Consider the following 26,336-nt stretch of genomic DNA (forward strand, 5'->3'; position numbering starts at 1 on the left):
ATGATCAAATGATTCCATGTGAACCTGGTCATCACAGATCAGGCCCTTGCGTAGCTGTCCTCCTTCCTCCTGGATCATCGCACCCAGGTGCAACTTGTGTCCTTTCTCTCCACCACCTCTCTCTCCACATGTGGTGTCCACCAGGGCTCTATCCTCTCACCCTGGCTCTTTAATTGTCTACCTGGCCCCTTTGGCCGTGTTGCTCTCCACCTTCTCTTCTAACTTTCAGTGTTATGCGGAGGACACTCAGCTCTCCTTCAGGCTTCCCTCAGCCTCCTCATCTCCCTCACTCATTCCTAACAGTCTATCCACAGTTCAGGATTGGTGCAGTGCCAACAATCTTTGTCTTAATGCCAGTACGATGGAGATCCTTCTCAATGGAACCCTTGCTCCTGCTTTTTCTCTCTCTCCCCTTAGGCCCTCTACCCTCACCTTCCTTGAGGCAAAAAAGTTTGGTGTCCTCTTCGACTCAACATTCTCCTTCTCTCCTCACATCACGGATCTTGCCAAAAAATCCCACTTCCAACGGCACCTTCTCAGAGATATTCTGCCTTTTCTGACTTTCCCCCAGAAGCTCATTGTCTCCGGAGCCCTGGTTCTCGCCAGGCTGGACTACTGCAACAGCCTATTTCTCAATCTGCCTACCTCTACTCTTCAGCCCCTGCAACTAATGCAGAACAGGACTGCGAGACTTATCCTTGGCCTCAAGCCCAGGGACTGTATCTCTCCAGCCCTGACATCTCTCCACTGGCTCCTGGTGACTGCGAGCATCAAGTTCAAGACCATCTGCATTGTCCACAAGGCTTTCTGGGGCAGGGGCCTGCACCACATCCAACTCTCTCTACCGAAATACATTTCTCCTAGAGCCCTTCGCTCAGGTACCTCCAACTCTCTGAGGGTCAGATGCTTCTCCAGGCAGAGAGTGGGGGGTAGATCTCTCGCCTCTGCAGGTGCCTCCCTCTGGAACGGCCTCCCTGTCCCTCTGAAACTTGAGCCGGACCTACCTGAATTTCCAGAAGCAGCTCAAGACCCTCCCTTTCTCCTCTGCCTCATCTCTCTCTCGCTTCCCTGCTAACTTACCTGTCTGCTGCACAGACTGCTTGCTTGGTACCCTCAGAATTTCACTGGGTACCAGGCTCTTCCATGAACCAGTCTTCCTTGCACTACCTCCTTGCCTACCACATACTTACTCTAATCCCTACAGCCCCGGCCTTCTTGCACTTACCCAGAGCTGTGCTGCTCTGGCTGCATTTACTCAGAGCCATACGGCCTTGGTCGCACTTCTCCCTACCCTCTCCCTTGCACTTCCCCCTCTCCCTTCCCCCTGCACTCCTCACTGTCCCACTTTCATGATCTGAATGACACAGGGCCTGGTAGGATCCTTTGTCTTGTCTTCCCTCTGTCTTTCCTCCCTTGTCTTGTGGCGCCTAGAAACATTTGTGTACAGGTGCGTTAAAAATGCCATATCATATCATATCATATATGATGCAGTGTGATTTGAAGGTGATGCGTGCTTGCAGTGGGGCCATTGCAGTTTGATGGTTCAATTGGGGTCCTTTGAGTCATGCTGCAGCATGTGGGACACATTTAGGGGTGCTCGGTGGTTGCTGGAAAGTCTTCCAGGAGGGCATTTCCATCATCAGGGTTTGAACGGGAGATTACGAGTTTTTTATGGGATGATGGTCTTGCTTTTCCAAAAACATGTAAGTTGCTTCCATGCCGTTTGTGTCTTCCTTGCTATGTGCTTCTCGAAAGAGAGCTGTCTGTTGATGTAGAACTCCAGGGGCTTGGCACAGGTGGTCAGCTAAGGTGTGAATCCCTTGAGGTTCATAGTCAAATGCCAATTCCGGATGTTAGGGTGTTCGAGGTTATTGGTCAGCAGTAGAAATTCAGTAAGCACTGGCCCTCCAGGACTTAATCAATGTGAGACAGGCCTTGAACCTGTGAATGTCTTTGATGGAGGCTTAAGACCACCAATGTAATAGTCAGGAGGTGGTTGACTTGAAAGCCACTATGTTCATCTAGAGGGGGTGTGCATGGGATGTTGGGTGTCGGCTCAAAGCAAATAATTTAACGAAGGACCCTAATAACTTTCCAACTCGCTGTGTGAAGGAGTCTATCACCAACCTTCAGCATGGGAGCAGTATACCAATTAGGAAGGGTCAATGACCACCACACTAATGTGGGGTAGTTAAGATATAGCTATTTGACAAAGTCATTTGGGAGGACAAGTCGGCGTTGGGGGCCAAGCAAAGATACCAGCTTCATGGTGCGACCCCTAAAGCAGCATATTTGGATGCACCACATTGCTTCTCCCCTTCCCAATCTCTTGTACAAAGGTTTGTTAGCATGGGTGATGTTAGGCAGAAACCTGTGCAGTTCCCTTAGGGAACACTGCAAAAGATTTAAGACTACAGGTATAGCAGTAAACCCACTTGGTAGCAGTCCACACCACCCAGATTTACCTGGTAGCTGTGGCTGAGCAGTCAGACTTCCCTCAAGAAGAGTTAGGCAGTATGTAAAGTATACACAATAGGTACTCAAATACAATAGCACAAGCAAACACTGACCAGAGCTTGGTTTCAAAAGTATATAGTTATTTATTTAAACACACATAAATTGAAATCACTCTAGCAAAATATAGTAAAAACACTTCAAACACAGTTATAATGAAAGCAGTTTCAACCCTTACTCCTATCTAGACAACTCTAGGTTAACACCACATAATTAAAACAGAGGTGAGCGCTTAACGTTAGATGACACTCTAGTAGGTTCAAGAAAGGGAATAAAAAGAAACAGAAATGGGTTAAACACACCACTCTAAGGTCCAGAACACTTGCAATAGGCTCAAAGAAGCACAAAGTCACAGGTGAGCAAAAGTCACTAGGCAGGGCCCACTCTTAGAGTAGCCGGAGTGAAAATGTGCCCAAGATCACACTGTTATTAGGGATTCAAAGTTTTGCAAAGAGTTAGAAAGCGTTTAGAGTGGCTTAGAAAGTTTAGCCAGGGTGTTCCAGGCACTCCCAGGTTCGAAAGCCGGGGGCTAAATCTACCCCGTACAGTCGGTGGCAAGGGGAGCCAGGCGGAACACGGTACCTTAAGCGGAAAGGATCCTCCAGCGGTGGCAGTTGTTCCAGGCAGTGGCAGCAAGGCTCGACGTCGGTCAGGGGAGAAGAAGTTCTCGCTGAAGAGCAGAAGAAGAGGGTCGTTGCACTGCCCGGGAAGAAACCAGCCGCGGAGTCCTCCGGTTAAAGGGTTGTACCGACTTTCGTGGATGGGGTAAAAGTGGTGGGGTTCCGGTTGCCGGGGTGCTTGGCACTGGCAAGGCGGCCACGAGATACCTCGAGAAGCGAAAAGAAGGTGAAAACTGGTTGTCCCCACCAGTCAAGGGAAGGAGCCACTCCGTTAAGAGTTCTCCTCGGTCGTCGGGAAAAGTGGTGAGACGGTTCAGCAGGGCTCCACCGGGTGGTGTCGTCGAAGCAGGTCGGCTCAGCTCTTCCCTCGTCGGATTCTTGGTCCTGTGGCGACTTCTGAAGTTCCAGTCCCCAAAGCCCTGCTTTTATGCAGCAAACCCCCATTCACCCAGCCTAGCTGTCACTCAAACATGCTAAGTGGTGAGCCGGCCGGCTCACCACTTGGGCCAATCAGGACGGAGTGCGACTTGAGTTACCAAGGTAACTCAGTCCAGGGTGCCTAAATCCCCCTCCACCCCTCCTAAGTACCCCAGACAGAGTGGCACCACTTTGGAGGGCTTCTGTGGAGAAGCCCGCCAAAAGTGGAACAAAGGGCTCCACTTTGGGTCAGAGTTACAGAGGCGAACGCTAACGCCATTTTAGAATCAAGTTTTGGCAAAAAGTCCCAACCGGAGAAGAATAAATATATAAACCGGCGGTATGTTTAAGGCTACCGTAAATAAATAATTAAATGTGTTAGCCTAAAACAATGGGAAATCCCATAGGGAAATATTCGCGGTCGAATATAAAAAGTAGTTTCCACTGCCACCAGCCAAAACTCGATCAGGGGGGACGGAGACGTGCCCCCTCGACTAACAGACCCTGGGGCAATCGAATTGCCCCAGCCAGTACGTCCACAATATGATGGTTTGTACTGGTTCTGTTCAGGATTCAAGACTAGCAAAGTCTTTGGTGACTTTACATGCCCTGGGAGACAGTAGTCAGTCCCAGGGTATGGAGTCTATGTTGGGGAGTCCCTAGGACACCCCTGGGTCACGGCACAGAGGGTGCTGTGTAACCCACATCACAAAAATACATGAGGCCCTATGGAGTAAAAGACCCCATAGCCCATTCAACACAAGGTTTAACCAAGAAAACACACTTCAACATGTCCAAGAGTGAGGGTAAAAGAGTCTCACTCATGGCAGGAGAAAAAAAGAAACCCTAGAAATCCAGCAAAGCTGCTGGGGGACTCACTAGGTAGGGAAATTCAGCCTAAACAGAGAATTCTCCCTAACACTCGCCCCCCCCCAGACTAAGGGACAGGAGGATTTAATCCACTCCTGGATGAACCTCATACCTCTAGTCGATGATATACATCCTAGAGAGTCCATCAGCATTTTGATGGTGACACCCTGACCTGTGCTCAATGGTGAAATCAAACCCTTGCAGGCAGATTGACCATCTCAATAGTTTTGGATTTTCCCCTTTCATTTGCATTAACCATCTCAAGGGTTGGTGGTCAGTCTGAATAACAAAAGTAGAACCATACAAGTATGGCCTAAACTTCTTCAGTGCCCACACAATAGCAAAGCATTCTCTTTCGATTGTTGCCCACCTTGTCTCAGGATCCTTCAGTTTTCTACTGATGAAGCAAATGGGGTGCTCCCTACCCTTCTCATCCAGTTGGCTTAGAACTGCACCTATACCTACATTGGAAGCATCAGTTTGTACAATGAAAGTTTGGTGGTAGTCAGGAGCTCTCAATACTGGAGCTTGGCAAAGAGCTCTCTTCAGTTTTTCAAAGGCCTGATTGCACTCTTCATTCCATTTTACCTTTTTAGGGAATTTAGGAGAGGAGATTACATTCAGTGGAGAAGCTATGGTCCCATAGTTCTCAATGAAATTCCTGTAATACCCAGTGAGGCCTAGGAAGGCTCTCACTTGGGTTTGAGTAGTTGGTGTTGTCCAACTTTGCACAGCTTCAATCTTGCTGAGCAAAGGCCTTATTTCTCCACCTCCTACCTCATGCCCAAGGTAGACCACTTTACTTTGACCAATCTGGCACTTACTGGCTTTGATTGTCAAATGGGCCTGTTCCAGAGCCTGCAACACCTGTCCTAGGTGGTTCACATGTTCTTCCCAGGAGTGGCTGAAGACTGCAATGTCATCCAAGTATGCCATGCAGAAATCTTCCATCCCAGCCAGAACTTGGTTCACCATCCTTTGGAATGTGGCAGGTGCATTTTTTAATCCAAAAGGCATGACCTTAAACTGGTACAAGCCAACTGGGGTCGAAAATGCAGTCTTCTCCTTGGCATGGTCTGTCAGGGCTATTTGCCAATAGCCTGACGTAAGGTCAAATGTGCTGAGGTACTTGGCTGCACCAAGTTTATCCACCAACTCATCTGTCCTGGGCAAAGGGTGGGCATCAGTCTTGGTGACTGCATTTAGAGCTCTATAGTCCACACAGAATCTCAAGTCTTTGGATCCTGCCTTTGCTACTAACACAACTGGGCTAGACCATGGGCTAGTAGAGGGTTCTATTACCCCGAGATCAAGCATCTTCTTGACCTCTCCTTTGATGTGGGTTCTGATATGTTCTGACATTCTGTACCCTCTGCTTTTGACTGGCAGACAGTCACCAGTGAGTATCTCATGCTGGCCCCAAGGGGTCAAGCCTGGTGACAGTGAGAACAGGGAGGCAAACTGATTTAACATAGATTTGCACTCCTCTTGTTGCTCAGGTGTCAGGTCTGAAGAGAGATTAACTCCTTCGACTTTTTCATCTAAAGGCACCCCTCTGAGGAGATCAGGGAGAGATTCACTCTCTTCCTCCTCTGCAGCTGAAGCTAGGAGCAAGGCTCCTACGTCAGGTCTGGAGATGTATGATTTTAGTCTGTTGGTGTGGAAGACTCTAGGAGCTTCCCTGGGTCTGCCCAGATCCACCAGATAGTTGACCTCTCCAAGCTTTCCCACAATCTTGAAGGGTCCCATCCACTTGTCTTGCAAGGCCCTCTGCCTTGTTGGGAGCATAACTAGAACTAGCTGGTCTTGAGTAAACTCAACCATGTTAGCCTTCTGGTCATGCCAATGTTTGACCAGAGCTTGACCAGCTTTCAAGTTGTCACTTGCTTCTGCCATCATGTGTGACATTCTCCTCCGGAGACCTATCACATAGTCAGTCACTCTGACTGGCTTGAGGGGAGGAGCACCTTCCAACCCCTCCTTAATCAGGGCCAATGGACCTCTGACCGGATGGCCATAGAGAAGCTCAAAGGGAGAATAACCTACTCCCTCCTGAGGGACTTCTCTATAAGCAAAGAGCAGGCATGGCAGTAGAAGGTCCCATTTTTTCTTAAGGGGTTCCTCTAAAGCACCTATCATGCTCTTCATGGTTCTGTTAAACCTTTCAACCAATCCGTTTGTCTGAGGGTGGTAGGCTGTTGAGAACTTGTAAGTAACTCCACAGGTTTTCCACATGGCTTTCATGTAGTGGGACATAAAGTTTGATCCCCTGTCAGAGATTACTTCCTTAGGAAACCCAACCCTGGTGAAAATACCAAGGAGGGCCTTAGCCACAGCCGGAGCTGTAACAGTCCTCATAGGAATTGCCTCAGGGTACCTAGTAGCATGGTCTACTACAACAAGTATAAACCTGTTACCTGAGGAGGTTGGAGGATCAAGGGGACCAACAATGTCAATCCCTACCCTCTCAAATGGGACTCCCACAACTGGGAGAGGCACTAAAGGTGCCACATTCTTGGAAACAACCTTACCAGAAGTCTGGCAGGTATGGCAGCTCTTACAATATCTATCTACTTCAGCCCCCATCTTTGGCCAATAAAAGTAGAGTGAGAGCCTTTCCTTGGTCTTCTTGAAACTCAAGTGGCCAGCCAAAGGTATCTCATGGGCTAGTTGTAAGAACTGTTTCTGTTCTCTTGTGGGACTACAAGGCGTTTGTAGTCTCCAGGTTCAGACTCAGTGGGTTCACTGTAGAAGAGGCCATCTTCCCAGTGCAACCTATACTTCCCAGGCTCTTGCCCATCAGCTTGAGAAGCTGCCTGGTGGCGGAGACCTTCCAGAGTTGGACATTCTCTTTGCCCCTTACGGAAAGCAGCCCTGCTAGGCCCACCTTCTGCCAGTAAAGACTGCAGCTCAGGATGGTCCTCAGGGTCCAAATCTCCAATAAGGTTTGGGCCTCCCTCTAGCTCTTCCTCAGAGTCTAGCTCAACCACACAGGGTTGTACCTCCCTCTCAGCCTCAGCTGGAGGTGGAGTTACAGGTGTAACTTTGGACAACCTAGGGGAAGTCCTTGTTGGAAGCACTGGAGTGCTTGCTGCTGGCTTTTTCCTAGGAGTCTTGGGTTGCCCCTTTGCTCCTGATCTGGTTGTTACTGCAGTAAGTTGTTCCAGTGGGAGAGGAGTGATTTCTGTCATCATCTCCTGAGATAACCCTCTCAGGGTTTTCTCTCTTGCAGGTTTTGTGAGCTCCTGTAACCTTTTGCTAGGGGGTCTGGGGGTATGAGATACAACTCCAAGAGCTTTGAGGTCATTACCCAGCAGAACCCTACCTGGCACTTCACATTGTACACTGACAGGTATTTTTACAGCCATATCATTACATTGGATGAGAACTGGTAACTGGGGACACATCTGCACAGGCCCTCCAGCTAACTTGGTGAGGCATTTGGGTGCCTTAGCAACATCCTCTGCCTTGAAAAATGATTCATCCACCACAGTTATGCTGGCCCCAGTGTCCCTAATGGCAGGAGTCTCCTGGCCATTCACTTGGACACTGTCCTTATAATACTCTTTAGTATTATCTGGGATAGAGTTATATACATCTAAATTCTGTTGTTCCCACAACCCCAGAGAGACTAAAGAAACACTAGCTGAGACTCCAGTGGGTTCATCAGCCAGTAATAGAAAGTTTCCACTTGCCATATGTACTTCCTCTTCTGGAGCGAAGGCTAAGGAGGCAAGTTGGACCCCTGAAGGTTTACCCTTACACCTGGGATCTCCTTTCACATGGTCAGTAGCCTTACAAACAAAGCATGAGCCAAAGGCTCGCTGGAATGGAGGCTTGTTCTGACCTCCTTCTGGTCTGGGACCAGAAGGTACACTAGCCTGATTCGGTTTCCCTTGTGGCTTACCCTTATAGTTTTGTTTGGGGCCCTCTTTGGAATTTGTAGTATTTGAATTCTCTTTGGAGTCCTTTTTAGGCTGTCTCTCCCCATCCTTTTTCTGAGTTACCCCAGAATCCTTGTGAGTGGCCCTGTTGGCAACCCACAAGTCAGCAGCCCTAGCTAGTTTTCGGGAATCTAATTCCTTGGAATCAGCCAAGTGTTGTCTGAGCTCAGGAGAGCAGGCATCATAAATAGTCTCCAACATAAACAAATTCTTCATACCTTCATAAGTGTTCACCTTGTAACCCTTAATCCATCCCTCTAAGTTTTTCAACCCTTCACTCACCCAGGTAGCCCAAGGGGTACCATCATGCTTTTTGAGGCTCCTAAACCTCTTAAGATACTGGGAAGGGGTCTTCCCAAACCTAGCTATCAAAGCTAGTTTCACACATTCATAGTCCTTCTTATCCTCCTCCCCCATCTCCATTACCACATCAGTTGCAACAGGGGGAAGCCTAGAGAACAACCAGGTGAGTAAGTCATTTCCTGTGATGTTCTGGAGCCCATGATTATATTCAAACAGAGACAACCAATCCAACACATCCAACTTAGGCTCATACATACCAACCAATTCTTTAGGCATCCGGGGTCTTTTAGGACTGGAACTTCTAGAGGAGCCGGAGAGAGAAGCATTCTCAACAGATAATTTCTTCATTTCTAGCTCATACTTGAGCTCCATTTCCCTTAGCCTTAGTTCTTTGTCAGTTTGAGCATTCAGTTTCTTATACTCCAATTCTAGTTTCATTTTCTCCAGTTCAAAGTACTGAGGACTAAATGTGGGACCTGGTAAAGGCCCAGTAGGTACAGCAGGTAGAGCAGGCAGAGGCCTAGGGGGGACAGTCACAACAGCCTCACCCTCCTCTTCTGACTCTTCCTCAGAATCATCAACATTTTGCTCCATGTTAATTTCAATACTGTCATCTACAGTTGCTGGAGTGGTAGGTTCCTCTGAACCCTCACCCAGACTTTGGTTAGCTAACAATCTTTCAATCAGCTCCATTTTCTTGCCCTTAGTCAGGAGGTCTTTATGTTTACAGAGCACTCTTAAACAATCAGCAGTTTTGGCTGCAAGGGACTCTTGACTATAGCTTTCTATATCTGACATGTTAGAGGTTTACTTTTATAGTGCTAAGCTTTGTGGTTAGTTGCACTAAGGTATCTAAAGCACACTAAAATGTATACTTAATACAAATCCCACCGCTGTACACCAGTGTTAGGCAGAAACCTGTGCAGTTCCCTTAGGGAACACTGCAAAAGATTTAAGACTACAGGTATAGCAGTAAACCCACTTGGTAGCAGTCCGCACCACCCAGATTTACCTGGTAGCTGTGGCTGAGCAGTCAGACTTCCCTCAAGAAGAGTTAGGCAGTATGTAAAGTATACACAATAGGTACTCAAATACAATAGCACAAGCAAACACTGACCAGAGCTTGGTTTCAAAAGTATATAGTTATTTATTTAAACACACATAAGTTGAAATCACTCTAGCAAAATATAGTAAAAACACTTCAAACACAGTTATAATGAAAGCAGTTTCAACCCTTACTCCTATCTAGACAACTCTAGGTTAACACCACATAATTAAAACAGAGGTGAGCGCTTAACGTTAGATGACACTCTAGTAGGTTCAAGAAAGGGAATAAAAAGAAACAGAAATGGGTTAAACACACCACTCTAAGGTCCAGAACACTTGCAATAGGCTCAAAGAAGCACAAAGTCACAGGTGAGCAAAAGTCACTAGGCAGGGCCCACTCTTAGAGTAGCCGGAGTGAAAATGTGCCCAAGATCACACTGTTATTAGGGATTCAAAGTTTTGCAAAGAGTTAGAAAGCGTTTAGAGTGGCTTAGAAAGTTTAGCCAGGGTGTTCCAGGCACTCCCAGGTTCGAAAGCCGGGGGCTAAATCTACCCCGTACAGTCGGTGGCAAGGGGAGCCAGGCGGAACACGGTACCTTAAGCGGAAAGGATCCTCCAGCGGTGGCAGTTGTTCCAGGCAGTGGCAGCAAGGCTCGACGTCGGTCAGGGGAGAAGAAGTTCTCGCTGAAGAGCAGAAGAAGAGGGTCGTTGCACTGCCCGGGAAGAAACCAGCCGCGGAGTCCTCCGGTTAAAGGGTTGTACCGACTTTCGTGGATGGGGTAAAAGTGGTGGGGTTCCGGTTGCCGGGGTGCTTGGCACTGGCAAGGCGGCCACGAGATACCTCGAGAAGCGAAAAGAAGGTGAAAACTGGTTGTCCCCACCAGTCAAGGGAAGGAGCCACTCCGTTAAGAGTTCTCCTCGGTCGTCGGGAAAAGTGGTGAGACGGTTCAGCAGGGCTCCACCGGGTGGTGTCGTCGAAGCAGGTCGGCTCAGCTCTTCCCTCATCGGATTCTTGGTCCTGTGGCGACTTCTGAAGTTCCAGTCCCCAAAGCCCTGCTTTTATGCAGCAAACCCCCATTCACCCAGCCTAGCTGTCACTCAAACATGCTAAGTGGTGAGCCGGCCGGCTCACCACTTGGGCCAATCAGGACGGAGTGCGACTTGAGTTACCAAGGTAACTCAGTCCAGGGTGCCTAAATCCCCCTCCACCCCTCCTAAGTACCCCAGACAGAGTGGCACCACTTTGGAGGGCTTCTGTGGAGAAGCCCGCCAAAAGTGGAACAAAGGGCTCCACTTTGGGTCAGAGTTACAGAGGCGAACGCCAACGCCATTTTAGAATCAAGTTTTGGCAAAAAGTCCCAACCGGAGTTATAAGAATAAATATATAAACCGGCGGTATGTTTAAGGCTACCGTAAATAAATAATTAAATGTGTTAGCCTAAAACAATGGGAAATCCCATAGGGAAATATTCGCGGTCGAATATAAAAAGTAGTTTCCACTGCCACCAGCCAAAACTCGATCAGGGGGGACGGAGACGTGCCCCCTCGACTAACAGACCCTGGGGCAATCGAATTGCCCCAGCCAGTACGTCCACAATATGATGGTTTGTACTGGTTCTGTTCAGGATTCAAGACTAGCAAAGTCTTTGGTGACTTTACATGCCCTGGGAGACAGTAGTCAGTCCCAGGGTATGGAGTCTATGTTGGGGAGTCCCTAGGACACCCCTGGGTCACGGCACAGAGGGTGCTGTGTAACCCACATCACAAAAATACATGAGGCCCTATGGAGTAAAAGACCCCATAGCCCATTCAACACAAGGTTTAACCAAGAAAACACACTTCAACATGTCCAAGAGTGAGGGTAAAAGAGTCTCACTCTTGGCAGGAGAAAAAAAGAAACCCTAGAAATCCAGCAAAGCTGCTGGGGGACTCACTAGGTAGGGAAATTCAGCCTAAACAGAGAATTCTCCCTAACAGGTGACAGATAAATATGGGGATCGCATGGGCGTGTCAAGGAAAACCTTGGGCAGTTCTGGGGCTGCAGCAGCACAAAAAGATGAGTTCCTTATAGTTTGTAAAAGGTAGAGCAGGAGAGTTCCTAGCCGGCCTGTGCTGTGAGAAAGCCATGGAGAAGTCAAGAAGCTTCTCACCTCAAGCCCATTAACAAATGTAGACCAAAGGAACATTGTGAGTTTTGCAGAATGCACAAGCCAGGCAAAACTAGTAGGCCATTTAGACCAGAGGCCTAGTGATCACGGCAACAGAATCACCCTCACAAAGCCACCGGACTCAGAGATGGAGTTAACTGCCTTTGAGCCCATGACCAGCATAATCCCGTCCAATTATATAATTAACAAACATGAGAATCAGGAAAAGCTAAACCATCCCAAAATAATGACAATGGAGAAGGAAACACATCATGCGGTGGAACTGTGCCTGTGAAAGCAAAGGACAGGAATGGTGTGCCTCTAATGATGTCTGCCTGAACGGCAGTAAGACTGAGATCCTTCTCATTGAGACCCCAGCTCCCGCTTTCCCTCTTTCACTCTGGCTGGCCTCCTTGGGCCATCTGCCTGCACCTTCCTGCGAGGCAAATAACCTTGGTGTCATCTTTGACTCCACACTCTCCTTGTCTCCTCACGCCACGGCTGCCTCTAAGTCTCAATACCAGCTGCACGTCTTCAGAGGTATTCTTCCTTTTCTCACTTTCCCCCAGAATCTGATTGTCTCCAGAGCCCTGGTTCTCTCTAGGCTGGGCTACTGCAACAGCCTCTTTCTAAATCTGCCTGCCTCTATGTTTCGCCCCCTGCAACTAATCCAGAACAGGACAGCAAGACTTGTCCTTGACCTCAAGCCTCGCAACAGCCTCTTTCTAAATCTGCCTGCCTCTACACTTCGCCCTCTGCAACTTATCCAGAACAGGACTGCGAGACATGTCCTTGGCGTCATGTACACGGATCATATCTCTCCCGCCCTGAAATTTCTCAACTGGGTCCCGGTCACTGCAAGGATCAAGTTGAAGACTCTCTGCATCGTCCACAAGGCTTTCTAGGGCCAGAGACCACACTACATCCAACTCTCTCTTCATGAGCACTTTCCTTCTCAAGCCCTCCGCTCATCCACCTACAACTCTCAGAAGGTCAGACACTTCTCCAAGCTGAGAGTGGGGGGTAGATCTCTCTCCTCGGCTGATGCCTCCCTCTGGAACGGCTTCTCTGCTTCTCTCAAACTTGAGCAGGAGCACCTCAGGTTCCGGAAGCAACTCAAGGCATTCCTTTTCGCTTCTGTTCTCTCTCTTCCCTGCTGATGTTCTTGTCTGCTGCACTAATTGATTAGCTGGCCTCCCTCTGAACCTTATGGGGACCAGGCTTCTTCATGACCAGTAGCCTCATGCACTGCCTCCGGTCCTACCATGCACTAGGGACTGTTTCTGCAACCCTACAGTCCCCTGCCTCCTTGCACTTAATTAGAACCGGCCACTCCAGCAGCACTTACTTGAGCTTTGCTATTGCACTCTCCCTTTCCCCCCGCCTGGCACTTCTCCTTTCCATTACCCCTGCTTTTGCACGATCTGCATGACATAAGTCCTAGTAAGATTGTTTGTTTTGTCCTACCTTTGTCTCCCCTTGCTTGTCTTGTCGCGCCTAGAAACACATGTGTACAAGCGCATTATAAATGACTTGTATCATATCATATCACCAGAGCCTAGGGCGGGGCCAAACCCAGGACGTTGACCCATGACTGGTGGGTTAAAATGGTATCCATATGAAAAGAAACCTGTCCCGGGAGAGGAGAGATATTCTTGCTGGGGATCATTATTGGTGAATCCTAAGGAAAGGGGGCGGTTGGGGGGGTTATCACAAGTTCTTCCCTGATAGTCATTTGATGTGTGTACACTGCTAGAGTTTAGGGCTGTGATCGCAGCCAGAGGATTGACCTATCGGAAGCCAGAAGCTAACAACCAGAACTTTTGAGTCAGAAATCAACCACAGAAAAGGCAAGAATGTATATAAATTCCTTTAATCTCAAAGTGATTCAGGGCCTTGTCAATAGGGGGCTGTACATCTATAACGTGTCTCTTTATGTAGATGGGGACGCAGACTTTGACGATAGGCCATCCTACATTAGTCCCATACATAATTCTGTCACCATCCTGCCACCACTAGGCAGTAGTTGTTTCCCCCCTTAGTTGTATCAGTGGACAGCCCAGAGTTCCTATAGGTTTTCATCCAGCCCCTACATCCCAGGCTTGTGGGTGAGACTAGCCACGAGGATGCATTCCATAATGCTAAGTAGTGTGCGCCAGGTCAGTCGAAGGCCTTGACGAGTATTTACAGCTCCCGAGTTTTGTTTCATCCAACTCCAAGTCACAATTTGATTGGGCAACCAAGGCTGCCAATCATGTTCTGTTGTCTTAGCCGGTGTGACCCCTAAGACAAGAACACAAACCCAGTTCTCTAGATATTTGTGTTGGATGCATTTAAATTGAGAAGGTATCTGGCCATATATTTGTTGTCCCCGGGTACAACTTGAAATGTGCAACATCAAAGGAAGAAAAGATGTACAGATGCACATACTCGTAGAACAATGTGCTGAAGCCCAAGTCATTTCACAATGGAATAGGTTTTTCACAGGCATGGCATTGTTGAGACTGACGACATATTTTTCGGGGGACACTCTGATTGCTAGCATGATCATGTTTTTTTATCAGGGAAACACTTGCAACTTGCATCAAGCAATGTCTTCTACTGAATCACGAGCGACTGCGAAACCCAGCTCTACAAAAACAGATCCTCGAACCCAGATATACCATTAACTAGCAGCGGGGCGACTCGTAAAGTGGTAGTGCCCCACGGATTGTTTCTATATCCGGTAATAGCAGCAAGCCTTATCTTTTGATGCACCCTGGGACTCACAGAGGTGGGTGTGTCCTGCTGCGGCTCCCCACGAGTGGTGGATGATGCGCTAGAATCGTGTCTGTCAAGGTGTGGAACTGCTGACCAATATTTTCTTCCTCCATGGCAGAACAGCAAGGAGCATGCCTTTGGTGTGGCTGAGTTTATAAAGCCCAGTCACACTCCAAGATGGCTGCCAAACTGGCATGCTGGGAACTTTTCTCCCCATCCTGCTTTTAAGCACTGGTCTCTTTAATGGTTTCTCTGTCGTACAGAGCAGATTTACCCTGTCATGCCCTGCGCATGGCCAGGGCAGAAGTATCCAAGGACCTCTATATGGGCTGCCTTTCTGTCTCGTGTCTTTTCTGGGTCTTTGTAGCACACATTGGCTTGGCTGTGTTCTGTGGGTCCGTTTTGGCAAAGTTCTGACGCGTTTCAATGAGACCGGCTTCACAATTTTCTGCTGTCAGTGTAGATGCATGCATGATAGTTTGCTGGCGATTGAATTGCCCTCAGAAAGTTCTCATATTTTGAAGAACATGTAGATGGGTCTACAGCGCCCCTAGAAAATGGTGAGGCGGTTCTCAAGAAAGCGGTGCCAGTATTTTATCATTAAAACACATAACCACGCCAGCAGGATCATAATGAATTTGTTAATAAGTAAATAATTGTTTATAGTGTACATAAACCTATTTACATGTAATTTACAAGCTACTGTTTTGATTATGTTAATGTCTAATTTTTTGTGTTGCAATCTCGAAATACTTAGTAAAATGTTGCTGTCCATTTTATATGTAAAAACATACTTCTGAAATTGTTTGTGTTATCAATTGTATACCTGGGACAAAGTTCTGTTGGTTTTGCTTTGAATTTGACTTATGTCGATGACCATTTCCATATAAATAAGAAAGATAAATGAGAAACATGCAACTTGCAGAAATGCTTCAGCACCAGAGTTAGAATGCTGAATCTTTCAGAGCCCTGCATCATGGTACCTGCAATGTGTCACTCTTAGTCTGAAGGGGTTTGAGTGAGGAGAAGGAGATGTTTGGAAGTTAAATTAATAATGATGAGCCCATATGTTTTATAAAATGTATTCTTTCACGAAGGATCACAAAAGAACGGGTTTATACAATGAAGGAAATGTTTCTTACATATTTGGAAGACTTGCAGGTGATGACTGTCAAAACAGTGTATCTGAAATGGGGAAAGCACTCAAAGAGCAGGTTCACTTAGTACACTAATCATTGATGTAGGAGGAAGTGCGTCACAATTTGAACAGAGGATTTAGCGGGTTATTCCCTGAAACTTAGAAAATTGAATGTTCCTGAGCTTTGAGCAATGGACATGTGACCGCTGCATGCACAAAAGCAGTTTTGTAAGGAAGAGTTTGGGAGTTCCAAACACGCTACTCAGCGAGTGTGCGCCGGCCCCCAGAAGCCGTAGAAGGCAGAAAGGTTCAAAGGAGACTGCAGCGCTTTTGCACCACAGAAGAAGTTGTGTTTCACGGATGGTGCATATTGGAAGTAGCTCACGGTAGTACGAGAGGAGTCCAGTCAAAGGACATCCAAACGGATCCGTGCCCAGGATTATACGCCAATTCTTGCACGATTAAGGACGTTTGTTGGTTTCACATATCCCAAGTGAATGCTAAGAAGTCCTGTATGTTTGTGTATTGTGGTGGTAAAATGTTGGCCGCCTGAAGAAGTTCTCGGACATTGAGTAACTACCTTCGAAGAACGAAACATGTTGGGTTATTGAGCATTGTGATTGATGATAGTGCTGTGAACCAGTTACCAGTAATAGTGCTTTCCTTTCGTTGAGAAATGATTAAGTTACTGATCATAAGTATTTAGTACTAAGGGTTACCTAGATTCAAGTAGGTGCATTAGATTCTATGTTCCAACGTTTGTTTTGCACTACACTTTTGACACACATCTTTTTAGATACACTTTGCACTTGAGGAGTAATAGCTCACCAACAGGAGGCGTTAGTCTACCGTGAGGTGGTAACTGAAATTAGATATTTTTACATATTCCTTACTTGGTTTTTTATAATGTATGTACTGTTTTATGACTGTTTATATTGATGAAAGACACTATGTATGCTTTTAGAATATGTGATTGTATACTGCTGTTTATGGTGATTACGTTTGGTTGAATTATTGCGAATTGTTTGAATAAAAATTATATTTTACTTACATCCTTCATTTAAGATCATTTAAAGTACTCAGTACCTATTTGATACATGGGCTGAGTAGTCCTTGGTAACGATAGGGAGAATTAGAAGAGACACACTGGTTCCTAGGTTTTCTGATTGCCTGAGCTTTGAGCATCACAGAGTGGCACTGGCCAGATGTTCAGTTTGCCACTCGGATATGGCAAAATAAAATGATAAAAACGATTACGTCCTAACTCTTACTAAGAAATATTGGTGTTGTTCTGACTTTAGATTGCGGCGAGTCAACAAGGGCAGCCAGCAGCCGGATTGTTGGTGGAACCGTTGCCACACGTGGGGAGTGGCCATGGCAGGTCAGCCTTCAGGTTCGTGGAACACATGTATGCGGGGGCTCCATCGTCACCCCATACTGGATAGTAACAGCTGCTCACTGCGTGGAAGGGTAAGCATCACATTTTCTCCTGCTGTCTTAATATGGTATTCACCAATCGGTAGGCTTCGACATCTACAATTGATGGTAAAATTCAGCTTAGTGACGGACTGTGCTATCCACCCATGACATCTACACTACGAACTACAATGAGTTGGACTGAATACTGCACTTTGTGGCACCCCACAACATATTTGACATCACCCTGAAATGATAGAATTACAACTTCATATTGAACGTGGTTTCCAGCCAGTTGTCACCCTATTTGCATAACATATGAATGACGCATACGGACGTCATGTAATGCTGCACTGTATGCGAAACCTTTGCAAAAGCCAAGCAGGTTCACTTTTTTCTTTTATAACTTTCTCACATTCCCCTAAAGGCTCAGCAGGTCAGCCTGGCTATTCCAACTGTGCTCACATATGTTCTTATTCATACTGTTTTGCCCTTTCCTTCCTAGGTGCAATAATATGCCCCTTATTGTACTCCGTTTCCTAACAGACGATAGAATTTGATAACTACAGAGCAGTTGGTCTAATTCCGCCTCCTTTGTACATCTTAATTCAGTTCTCGTTCATGGAATTGCTCAGCTGCTACTTCGTATGCAGGAGTGGGCAAAACTGCTGGAATTTGCTGTGTGGAGTGTGTCGAATCCCAGGATGTCGTCACTGCTTCTGTAGGGGTAGCCCCTTCCCATGAGGCCTGGGAGCTGAGGCCGCTACCCGTTAGTCCCCCTTGGGGTGGTACTCACCGGGTGGCTCTCATGGGAGGAGGAGCCCCCTATGGGACAGAGACGACTATGCTTGGAGAACGCGATATCTGCCCAACACCTATACATCCCATTCACCCCCTCTCTCTCCACCCCTATCCTCCTATCCAGCATACTTCTGTAGAACTCAAGAAGTAGAAAGGACTGAGACGAGGAAGAGTGGAGGTAGTTGCTATGAAGATACAAGTCGAGGTACTGTGATGAAGTGCGGATCTACAAGGATCTCACAAAGAACCTACCTGAATGTCTAGTTTTCAACTACAGACCATACTGAATGCTGACATAAAAACTGCCAACGGATTTACCTGCCTGTCAGATCTTCCTTGGTGGAACCAAGAGCGTGGCAAACGCTCACCGCGGAGAACAGCAGAGGACGACGTGGGAAAAGGCGAGAAGCACGGTGTCCCACAGGCATGGCCAGAGAACAAAAAGGCCGGATGGCGAGAGCGCAAGCAGTGCGGCACCATAGGACCACGTGGTGCAAGTTCCATGCTGAACAGGGACAGGTGCCATTGAGCCGCTGCAGCAAGCTGAGAAAAGCCCCAGAGAGCCAGCGAGTCGAAGAAAGGAATAGGGAAACCCACAAGCGACCAGAGGGCTGCAAGCAAGACCCTAAAAATATTTGGGTGGCTGAGTCTATGGTTGGGGGTCAGCACACAAACATTTGGGTAGAGAGGCTAACCCCTATCGGCAATTAAGAGCAGCATGAGCAAAGCAATATAATAGAGTGGGTCTGGGACTCTTACTTGAAAAGGACATATTGGTTAACAAGGATACCTAATCTTCCTTGTGGCAGTACTTGGAGGGAAGACGACCCAGGGCTGTCAATTAAGAGGGGAGAGGCAAAGAGAACTGTGAGAATACGAAATATGAAGACAGTACTTGGCAGGAGAATAAACCAAGCCTGTATGTGAGGTCAGAAAACTGTGAAGTGAACTTTGAGAAAGGTGCATATGAACACAAGGCTTGGCAGGCGAGTAAACCAAGTCTATGTGGGAACCTAAGAGACCTGACAGAAAGGAGAAACTGGTCTGTAAACCAGGGTCAGGGACCCTGCACGAGTTGGGAAAGCATCCAAACTCCTCTTCTTCATTGCAGTGCCTGGTAGAAGGGAACCAGGTCTGCCAACCATGGTCAGGGACCCATCTGAGTCTGGAGAAGCATCAAGACTCCTTCTCTTCATTACAGTACCTGGTAGAAGTGACATTAGGTATTGTGTGGGGGCAAAGGGTAATCGTGACAGGGCATGCCCTTGGTAAAGCAATGAGTAACACAAAAAGGATGGACAATTGCCAACTGGGTAACAATTTCGATGAATAACAGAGGTCTGGTATGTTTTCCAAGGTCAGGAAATTAACCTGTCCTTTAACATAAAATCACCGGGGTTCAGGGCACAATTTAATGTTCCTGAAGATCGGAACTACTGTAGGTTTTAACACCCACAGAAGCAAGGCTGTGTAGGAGGACAGAAAAGGGAAATATTTTAATTCTAATTATCCCTTCCTGGTGAACTCCACTGTCCCTGTGTAGCGCTGCTGGGCCGCCTACAAACAGGGGGATAGAAAAAGAAGAAAAACGAAATACTTCTAAATGTAATTAACCATTCAGCCTTGCACAAAAGTGCCCTATCGCCCCTCTCTCCCCCTATGTGTGTGTGTTGTAAGTGTTGTCTTTTGTGTTGTTGGTTTAGACACAAGCTCAGAGTGATGTCCACCTGTCCTTATGATATTCCTTGTTTTTAAAACTACAGTGGATGAGGGGTGATTCATAGTCCATGGGCAAATAAAATTGTTCAAAACCCATTGGATGTTGACACTCCCCATCATTCAACACTGGTTTTACACTTGGTACTTGTCTCTCCCCATGCACACACATAGGGGGAGAGAGGGGCGAAAGGGCACTTTTGTGCAAGGCTGAATGGTTAATTACATTTAGAAGTATTTAGTTTTTCTTCTTTTTCTATCCCCCTGTTTGTAGGCGGCCCAGCAGCACTACACAGGCACAGTGGAGTTCACCAGGAAGGGATAATTAGAATTAAAATCTTTCCCTTTTCTGTCCTCCTACACAGCCTTGCTTCTGTGGGTGTTAAAACCTACAGTAGTTCCGATCTTCAGGAACATTAAATTGTGCCCTGAACCCCGGTGATTTTATGTTAAAGAACAGGTTCATTTCCTGACCTTGGAAAACATACCTGGTAGAAATGAACCAGGTCTGCCAACCCGGATCAGGGACCCACCTGAGTCTGGAGAAGCATCAAGACTCCTTCTCTTCATCACAGTACCTGGTAGAAGGGAACCAGGTCTGCCAACCAGGATCAGGGACCCACCACCATTTGAGGAAACCTGAGAAAGGACGGTTGAGGAAAAGGAGACATTCCCCCACCCATTGTTGAACTGTGTTGCAAGCCTAAGGAAGGCTGGGAAAGGGAGAGATTCCCCCCAACATTTGAGTTTGAACTTTCTAAAACAAGAAAATGGCTTGTTTTGTCCAGGGGAAGGGAAGCATTCCTCCGGACTAGGAAGACATCCTTCTTTTCATTTAGTTTAAAGTGTGAGGGACAGAGCTAGGATTCTGACACAGACCTGTGAACTCTTGTTTTGACATCCTGACTTTGACAGTAGTAATTTTGGTTGAGGCAGGGAATCCCCTCTTAGAGTTGGGGCAAGGTGTAGGGCTTTCTTTTTGTTTTATTATTGGAATAAAAGTTTAAGCCAACCACAATGACCACTCCATGCTACAGTCTTATTACTCCACCCTTACAGGAGTAATTGGCGAATTCTGGGCAACGTCTTCCCACTTGACCAATTTCAGGCATTTTCCTGCCTGAAATTCTGTTTTTTGGGTGGTGTTGCCTGAAATTATGGCCAATTAGAGAAGCAAGCACCTGCAACTAGGGACCTGAATAGGGAATTTCATTTGCCAGCCCAAAAGTTAGGACGGCAATCTGAAATTTCAGGTTGGCAAATGAAGTTTACCCTTAAGTGGTGAACTGTGAAAACATTTGTTTCGCAGGTGAAAGACAAGCATGGTATCAAAGTAAGACAGACACAGTTCAAGAGGGTTTATTAAACCTTTTATCAGGGAAGTGAAAAACACCTATCTAAACCTAAATCTAAGATGGGAGCAACCTACGACTATCAAATAATAATAATACAGTCCTAGTGGAGTCTAGTCAAATAAAAAGGGCTTGTACTAAAAAGAAACTATTGCCAAAACTTACTGCTATGCTACAAAATAGTGTGGGATAATGTCACAAAAAGAAAGAAGTGTTCACAAAATGATAAGTCGGGATGCTTAGGCCGTGGGCCTCCCTTCCCCATGTTTTTAGCACGGGATAAGGCGGGTCACTCGTGCACAGCACACTCCTGGGCTTCTTCTGCACAAGGTCACAGTTTACTTCACCAACATCAGGCACAAGTCTCTTTGTGCAAAGTCTCTTGCCTTAGAGGACCTAATGTATCATAAACAATAAAGAAAAGTTCCTTTTGCAAATAGTGAAGCCAGGCGATTTACTCTTCGCCCTGGTTCTCACTCAGCCGGGCTAAGATCCTTCTTTCACAATTAGTCCTCCTCAGCCGGGTTCAGACCAACTTTAATTCGCAGGCATGCCTCAGTCGGGTTCACATTTGCCACAACAATATCTTCGCAGGTGGGTTTTGCTGTGAGTTTTTCTGTTCACGCCGAATCCATCTCTTTCGGGCTCAGATACCCACAATCAGAGCCCCTCAGCCGGGCTCAGACCAATTTCAGTTTTTATATAATTGAAACCTTTGGAATGTGCACGGGATTTAACTTAACCCATTGCAGGACCACTTCGATTTTGCCATTCAATATTCACATCCTCTGGGGGGTACCAAACAGAGACCTTCGAGTGAGCACCCACGCAGCACCGGACCATTCTGTATTTGGTATTCAACTGGGTTTTCTCAAAGTTCAATCAAACACAAGTTCGTTGTTCATACAATGTTTCCACTTGCAAACATGAGCATCACACATTCCGGTCTGTTATCAGTTTCTCCCAACTCACCGGCTGTGCTGAACTCATTGGCGTTGTTTTGCTGTTGGAGTCAAGGACAGTACCACAGTGGCAGTCGTTTCTCCCCACCTTTTCTATCAATTCAGGAGGGCCCTGTGTACCTTTAGACACATGCTACACCTCTAGTCAGCTATAATTCCTGGTCTTATGTTTCTTTTCCTTGAGATATCCTGAAAATCGCGATCCTTTCGTGAAAAGGGCAAGGGTAACGCCCTCCTTGTCATCCTCTCTCGTTGCAACGCCTTTCTCCTCTGTTTAAACTGCCATCCTGGAATAGCTGCTTCCTCGTGCGTTTGGCTTTGCTCAGAGTGTGCTTTCATGCTCCGCCTTTTACCCGTGTGGGAAGTATGATGGAAGACAGGTGTGTGCAATTATCAGTAATTGCCTGATTCTGCCTGACCCTTGTGTAAGGGACATGTCACGTATACGGCTCTGGTGTTAGTCAATTGTCGGTCATGGCGAACTGTCTGTGAGAAAATGTTTGTGTCGGAAAAGGAGTGGGGGGTTGAGTTTCTAGATATCCTACCTGGTGGGATGGGGAAAAGGTGTCATAAGGAAGGGGATACCATGTCTCACCCTTTGGTGTCCCACTTTCACTCCCTGAAGACCCTACATCCAGTTGATCCTCCCACACTGGTCCAACCCCAGGAACTGGATCCAATAGCGATGGCTGTGCCCTGGCGACCTGGATGACAGATCCCCGGGAACTAGCGGTTGAGGCACCTTCAGGTTTCTCACACAGGGGAAGTGAAATTGGTTGGATTTTGCTTTAGTGTTGGTATTCCGCCCACTCCTGTTACCAAGTCACACATTCAGTCAGCCTCCTTCCCATGTCCTCTACCAAACACCTACGAGTACCAAAGACAATCGCAGACCTCATCAAAATAGCATCAATCACTAAACATGTTTTAGAAGAGTTGTGTTGTGTCTGGCTTTCTTCCCTGTATGCATGCTTCACCTGAGTGTGGAATGTCAGTGAGGAACCCTGTGTGACTGATAAGAATGTTATGTTGGTTGGAGTTCTTACCTAGGATGGAGATGTAGCCTGGGTGGTGGGAGCCAGTTGGCTCTCCCTTAATCATACTAGCGCCTTGATTACTGACACTGAAATGACTCGATGAAATCTGATTACTTGATGACCGGTAAACTACATAGGAAGTACCCTGCTGCTCAAGCTCATCCTTCTTTCAACTACACAATATTGGCGACGAGGATGGGATGAAATCCAGACGCAACACGTATTCTTCTCTTTGGCATCCAACAAACAAACACCAGATACAACAACAATGAGAAACCAGAGGGCATTCTCCCTTTAAAGCCTTGGGAATCCCTTATTCAGGTGGCAAGGACACAGCCATTGCTGTTGGATCCAGTTCCTGGGGGTGGACCAGTGGGGGAGGATCACCTGTGTAGGGGAACCCAGGGTTGTGCTCAGGGGAAAGCCCCAGGTGAGACGCGGTATGCTACAGACAAAGAAGATGAGGAGGATGATGTTCAGAGACATTTGTGGGCTGTATTACATCTGGCCCCCTTTCTTCCATAAAGTCTCCCGTATCAGAATCTACCAACAATCCCCCTCCCCCCAATCTGGTAAATCCTCTAGGAACAGGAACCCTATTAATTGGAAAGTCACATCTCCCAGAGACCCTGCTTTTCCACTTCCTACCTGAATACTCTCCACCATTCTTCTCCACATCCTTTTGATTATTCTTTTACGAACACTCCATCTGCCCTGTCAGCACACTACCGGTCCCAGAATCCCCTGTGTTCATTTCATAATCCCATTTATTCCTGTGTGCCTCACAAACCCAACAATCCCGTTCCTCTAAATATCATTTTATAAACTCCTGGTTAAATGCAATCTACCCTTTCGAGACCCTTACAAGCCCTAATACGAAAGTCTTTATTCCATTTAACACCTCTCTCCCTTCTGCCCCGGTAACACATCTGGAAATTCTACCTCTCCCCTTTTCTGACACAAACATTCTGTCACACTACAACAGACAATGGACTAATCCCAGAACCGTTTACATGACACATCCCAACCCCAGCGTCAGGCAATTAACTTAGATCACACACACCTGACAGCCCTTCCTTTTCCCCATAGGGATAAAAGGTGGAGCCAGACAGCACAGTACGAGCAAGGCGAGTACAGCAGACAGCACGACATGATGGCTACCAGGCTGCAGTTCAAACGACGGAGAAAGGCAGCATGAATCGAGAGCGTGGCGAGGAGAGAAGTGACCTTGCCCTTTTCATCCCAGGCCTAGGGAGCCTTCGAAGAGGAGAGCCTAAAACCGCGAACAATACCACAAGTGTCTTGCAGCAGATGTCAACGGTACACGGGGCAAGCCTATGCCAATAAGCAGGAGCGAGCAAAGGTCCTGTGTCCATGGTATCCACCTTGACTCCAGGGAAGCCAAAGGCCAAGCGGTTTCGACACAGCCGGTGAGTCGAGAAGAGAACTGATAAGAACCAGGCTGTGTTGAGTGACAATCGCGGGAGTGGCAATCTTCAAACCAAAGCTAATGCACTTTGAATGAACTGTAAAAAGAATGAAGGGGCGACCAGTTGCAGAGGGAAGGCAGCATCATGTGGATGCTAACTCAAGAGACTCTGGTCGAGCCCCATATGAGATAAACCACAATTACCAGAAGGCCGTAGGAAGGCCTGCGAAATAGGTCAAAGTGCCCATACTCCAGGGTCGAGCAAAATCCCCATACAATCCAAAGACTTGGATCTACAAGCACTGTGAAAGAAAGGGAAGTGAATCCTACAACAAAAGAGCATTGAGAAACCAAGGGAATTTAATCCTGTCAAAGAAAGAAGGGTCTGAGTCGGACAGACGGAGTTCCGGCGGTGAAGCCATCACCCAAATGTTCATTAAGAAAGGAACTGTGATATATTGTGAGGTACGATTGAAAAGGGTCAGCCCATAAGAGGGAGTCCAGGGGTGAAACCATCACCCTCGCGGAATTTTGAAATATAATTAAGAAGGGTCAGCGCCCAGAAGAGGGAGTTCCAAGGGGGTGACCCCGTCACCCAGTGAACTTTGGAAACAGACTTTTCATTTGTTAAAGGAACTTTTGTTTTTGTTATTTGAAACACATCAGGCCCCGAAGGCAAAAGACTTTCTCAGGAAACGAGACTTGGCCATCAGCGGTTCAAAGAGCTACCATTGGAACTGGCGTCTCATGCTGGAGAAGCCTGAGACTGTACTGTGCTCCAAGTTACCATTTTACCGCATGGCCACAATGTGGGGGAGGGAGACCCAGGCTACCGAATCCTGACATATGATTTGAGAACACTTCCTTCTCTTCTTGGGAACTATCCCACACCCCTTTTTGTATTAGTTGTGAGGTTTGGCAATAGGTTTCTTAGTATAGGCCCTTTTTATTTTGACACAAAACTGCTATGACTACTGTATTTTCATTTGATGGTTGACGCTTGCTCCCATCTTAGATTTAGTTTTAGATTAGGTGTTTTTTTTCACCTGCATACAGCATTCATTGTTCAATAAACACCCTTGAACTGTGATCACTTGTGTCTGTCTTAATTATTGTCACCATGAGCTTCTCACACAACTTCATTCTACTAGAACCCCATCACTTGAGAAAACCAGAAAGACAGCCCTGAACCTCTTCAAGTCCAAGAACATGAAACGACTTGTTACAGAAAACTCATCCTAGTTCTCCCACCCTCCTCCGACATTGAATACCTAGCACCATGGCAGCAAAGTATCCTGCAGGCTTTTCTGTTGCATCTGTCTGATCCAGCTGTGTCCTATTTGGTCTCTAAGATTCTCATCACCATCTCTCAACTGATCTTCTTACCATCTCCTGTCACAGCCTTCCTCTCGGGTACGCTCCTCGCCACTTGGTCTTGTTTTTCATTCGAACAAAGGCTTCTCCTGCACACTTGGACACTTGTTGCCAGAAGCACAATCTAAAATGTGAGATTAGTCCTATATAATTAAGGTTATTATTATTATTGTTTGGGTATTTATTGAGTTTGGACCTAGCTTTGGCAAGCAACAGAGCACTTTATAAATCACAGGGGGAAGGACACGGTGAGGGAAGCAGAGATACAAGGGAATGGGAGGGTGGGCAATTTGGCAGCAAGGGAACTACAAGCAACCAGAGGAGGAAGCAGTGGTGAGCAGATCACCCAATCCTAGGTAGGCTGGGGAGTGTTGGGTCATGCTCAACATGGCGACATTGGGGTGCGCTGAAACCATTCCTGGTAGTAGACTATATGAAGAAAGAATTGGCTTATAAAAGGTCACCCTGCAATTTAATGGCTCTTGCTGA

General features: G+C 46.9%; 1 protein-coding gene across 4 annotated transcripts in view; it reads left to right on the top strand.

Annotated features, from left to right (window-relative positions):
• Nucleotides 1-26,336, top strand: part of TMPRSS2 (transmembrane serine protease 2) — a 499,201-nt gene that overhangs the window by 340,975 nt on the left and 131,890 nt on the right. For all 4 annotated transcript variants that reach the window (XM_069636039.1, XM_069636041.1, XM_069636038.1 and 1 more), the window contains one exon: nt 17,062-17,230. In XM_069636039.1, the coding sequence (XP_069492140.1) occupies nt 17,062-17,230 (169 nt within the window). The remainder of the gene's footprint in view (nt 1-17,061; nt 17,231-26,336) is intronic.

The sequence above is a fragment of the Ambystoma mexicanum genome, chromosome 7p, assembly GCF_040938575.1.
Source record: "Ambystoma mexicanum isolate Mex_15411 chromosome 7p, UKY_AmexF1_1, whole genome shotgun sequence".
Lineage (NCBI taxonomy): Eukaryota > Metazoa > Chordata > Amphibia > Caudata > Ambystomatidae > Ambystoma > Ambystoma mexicanum.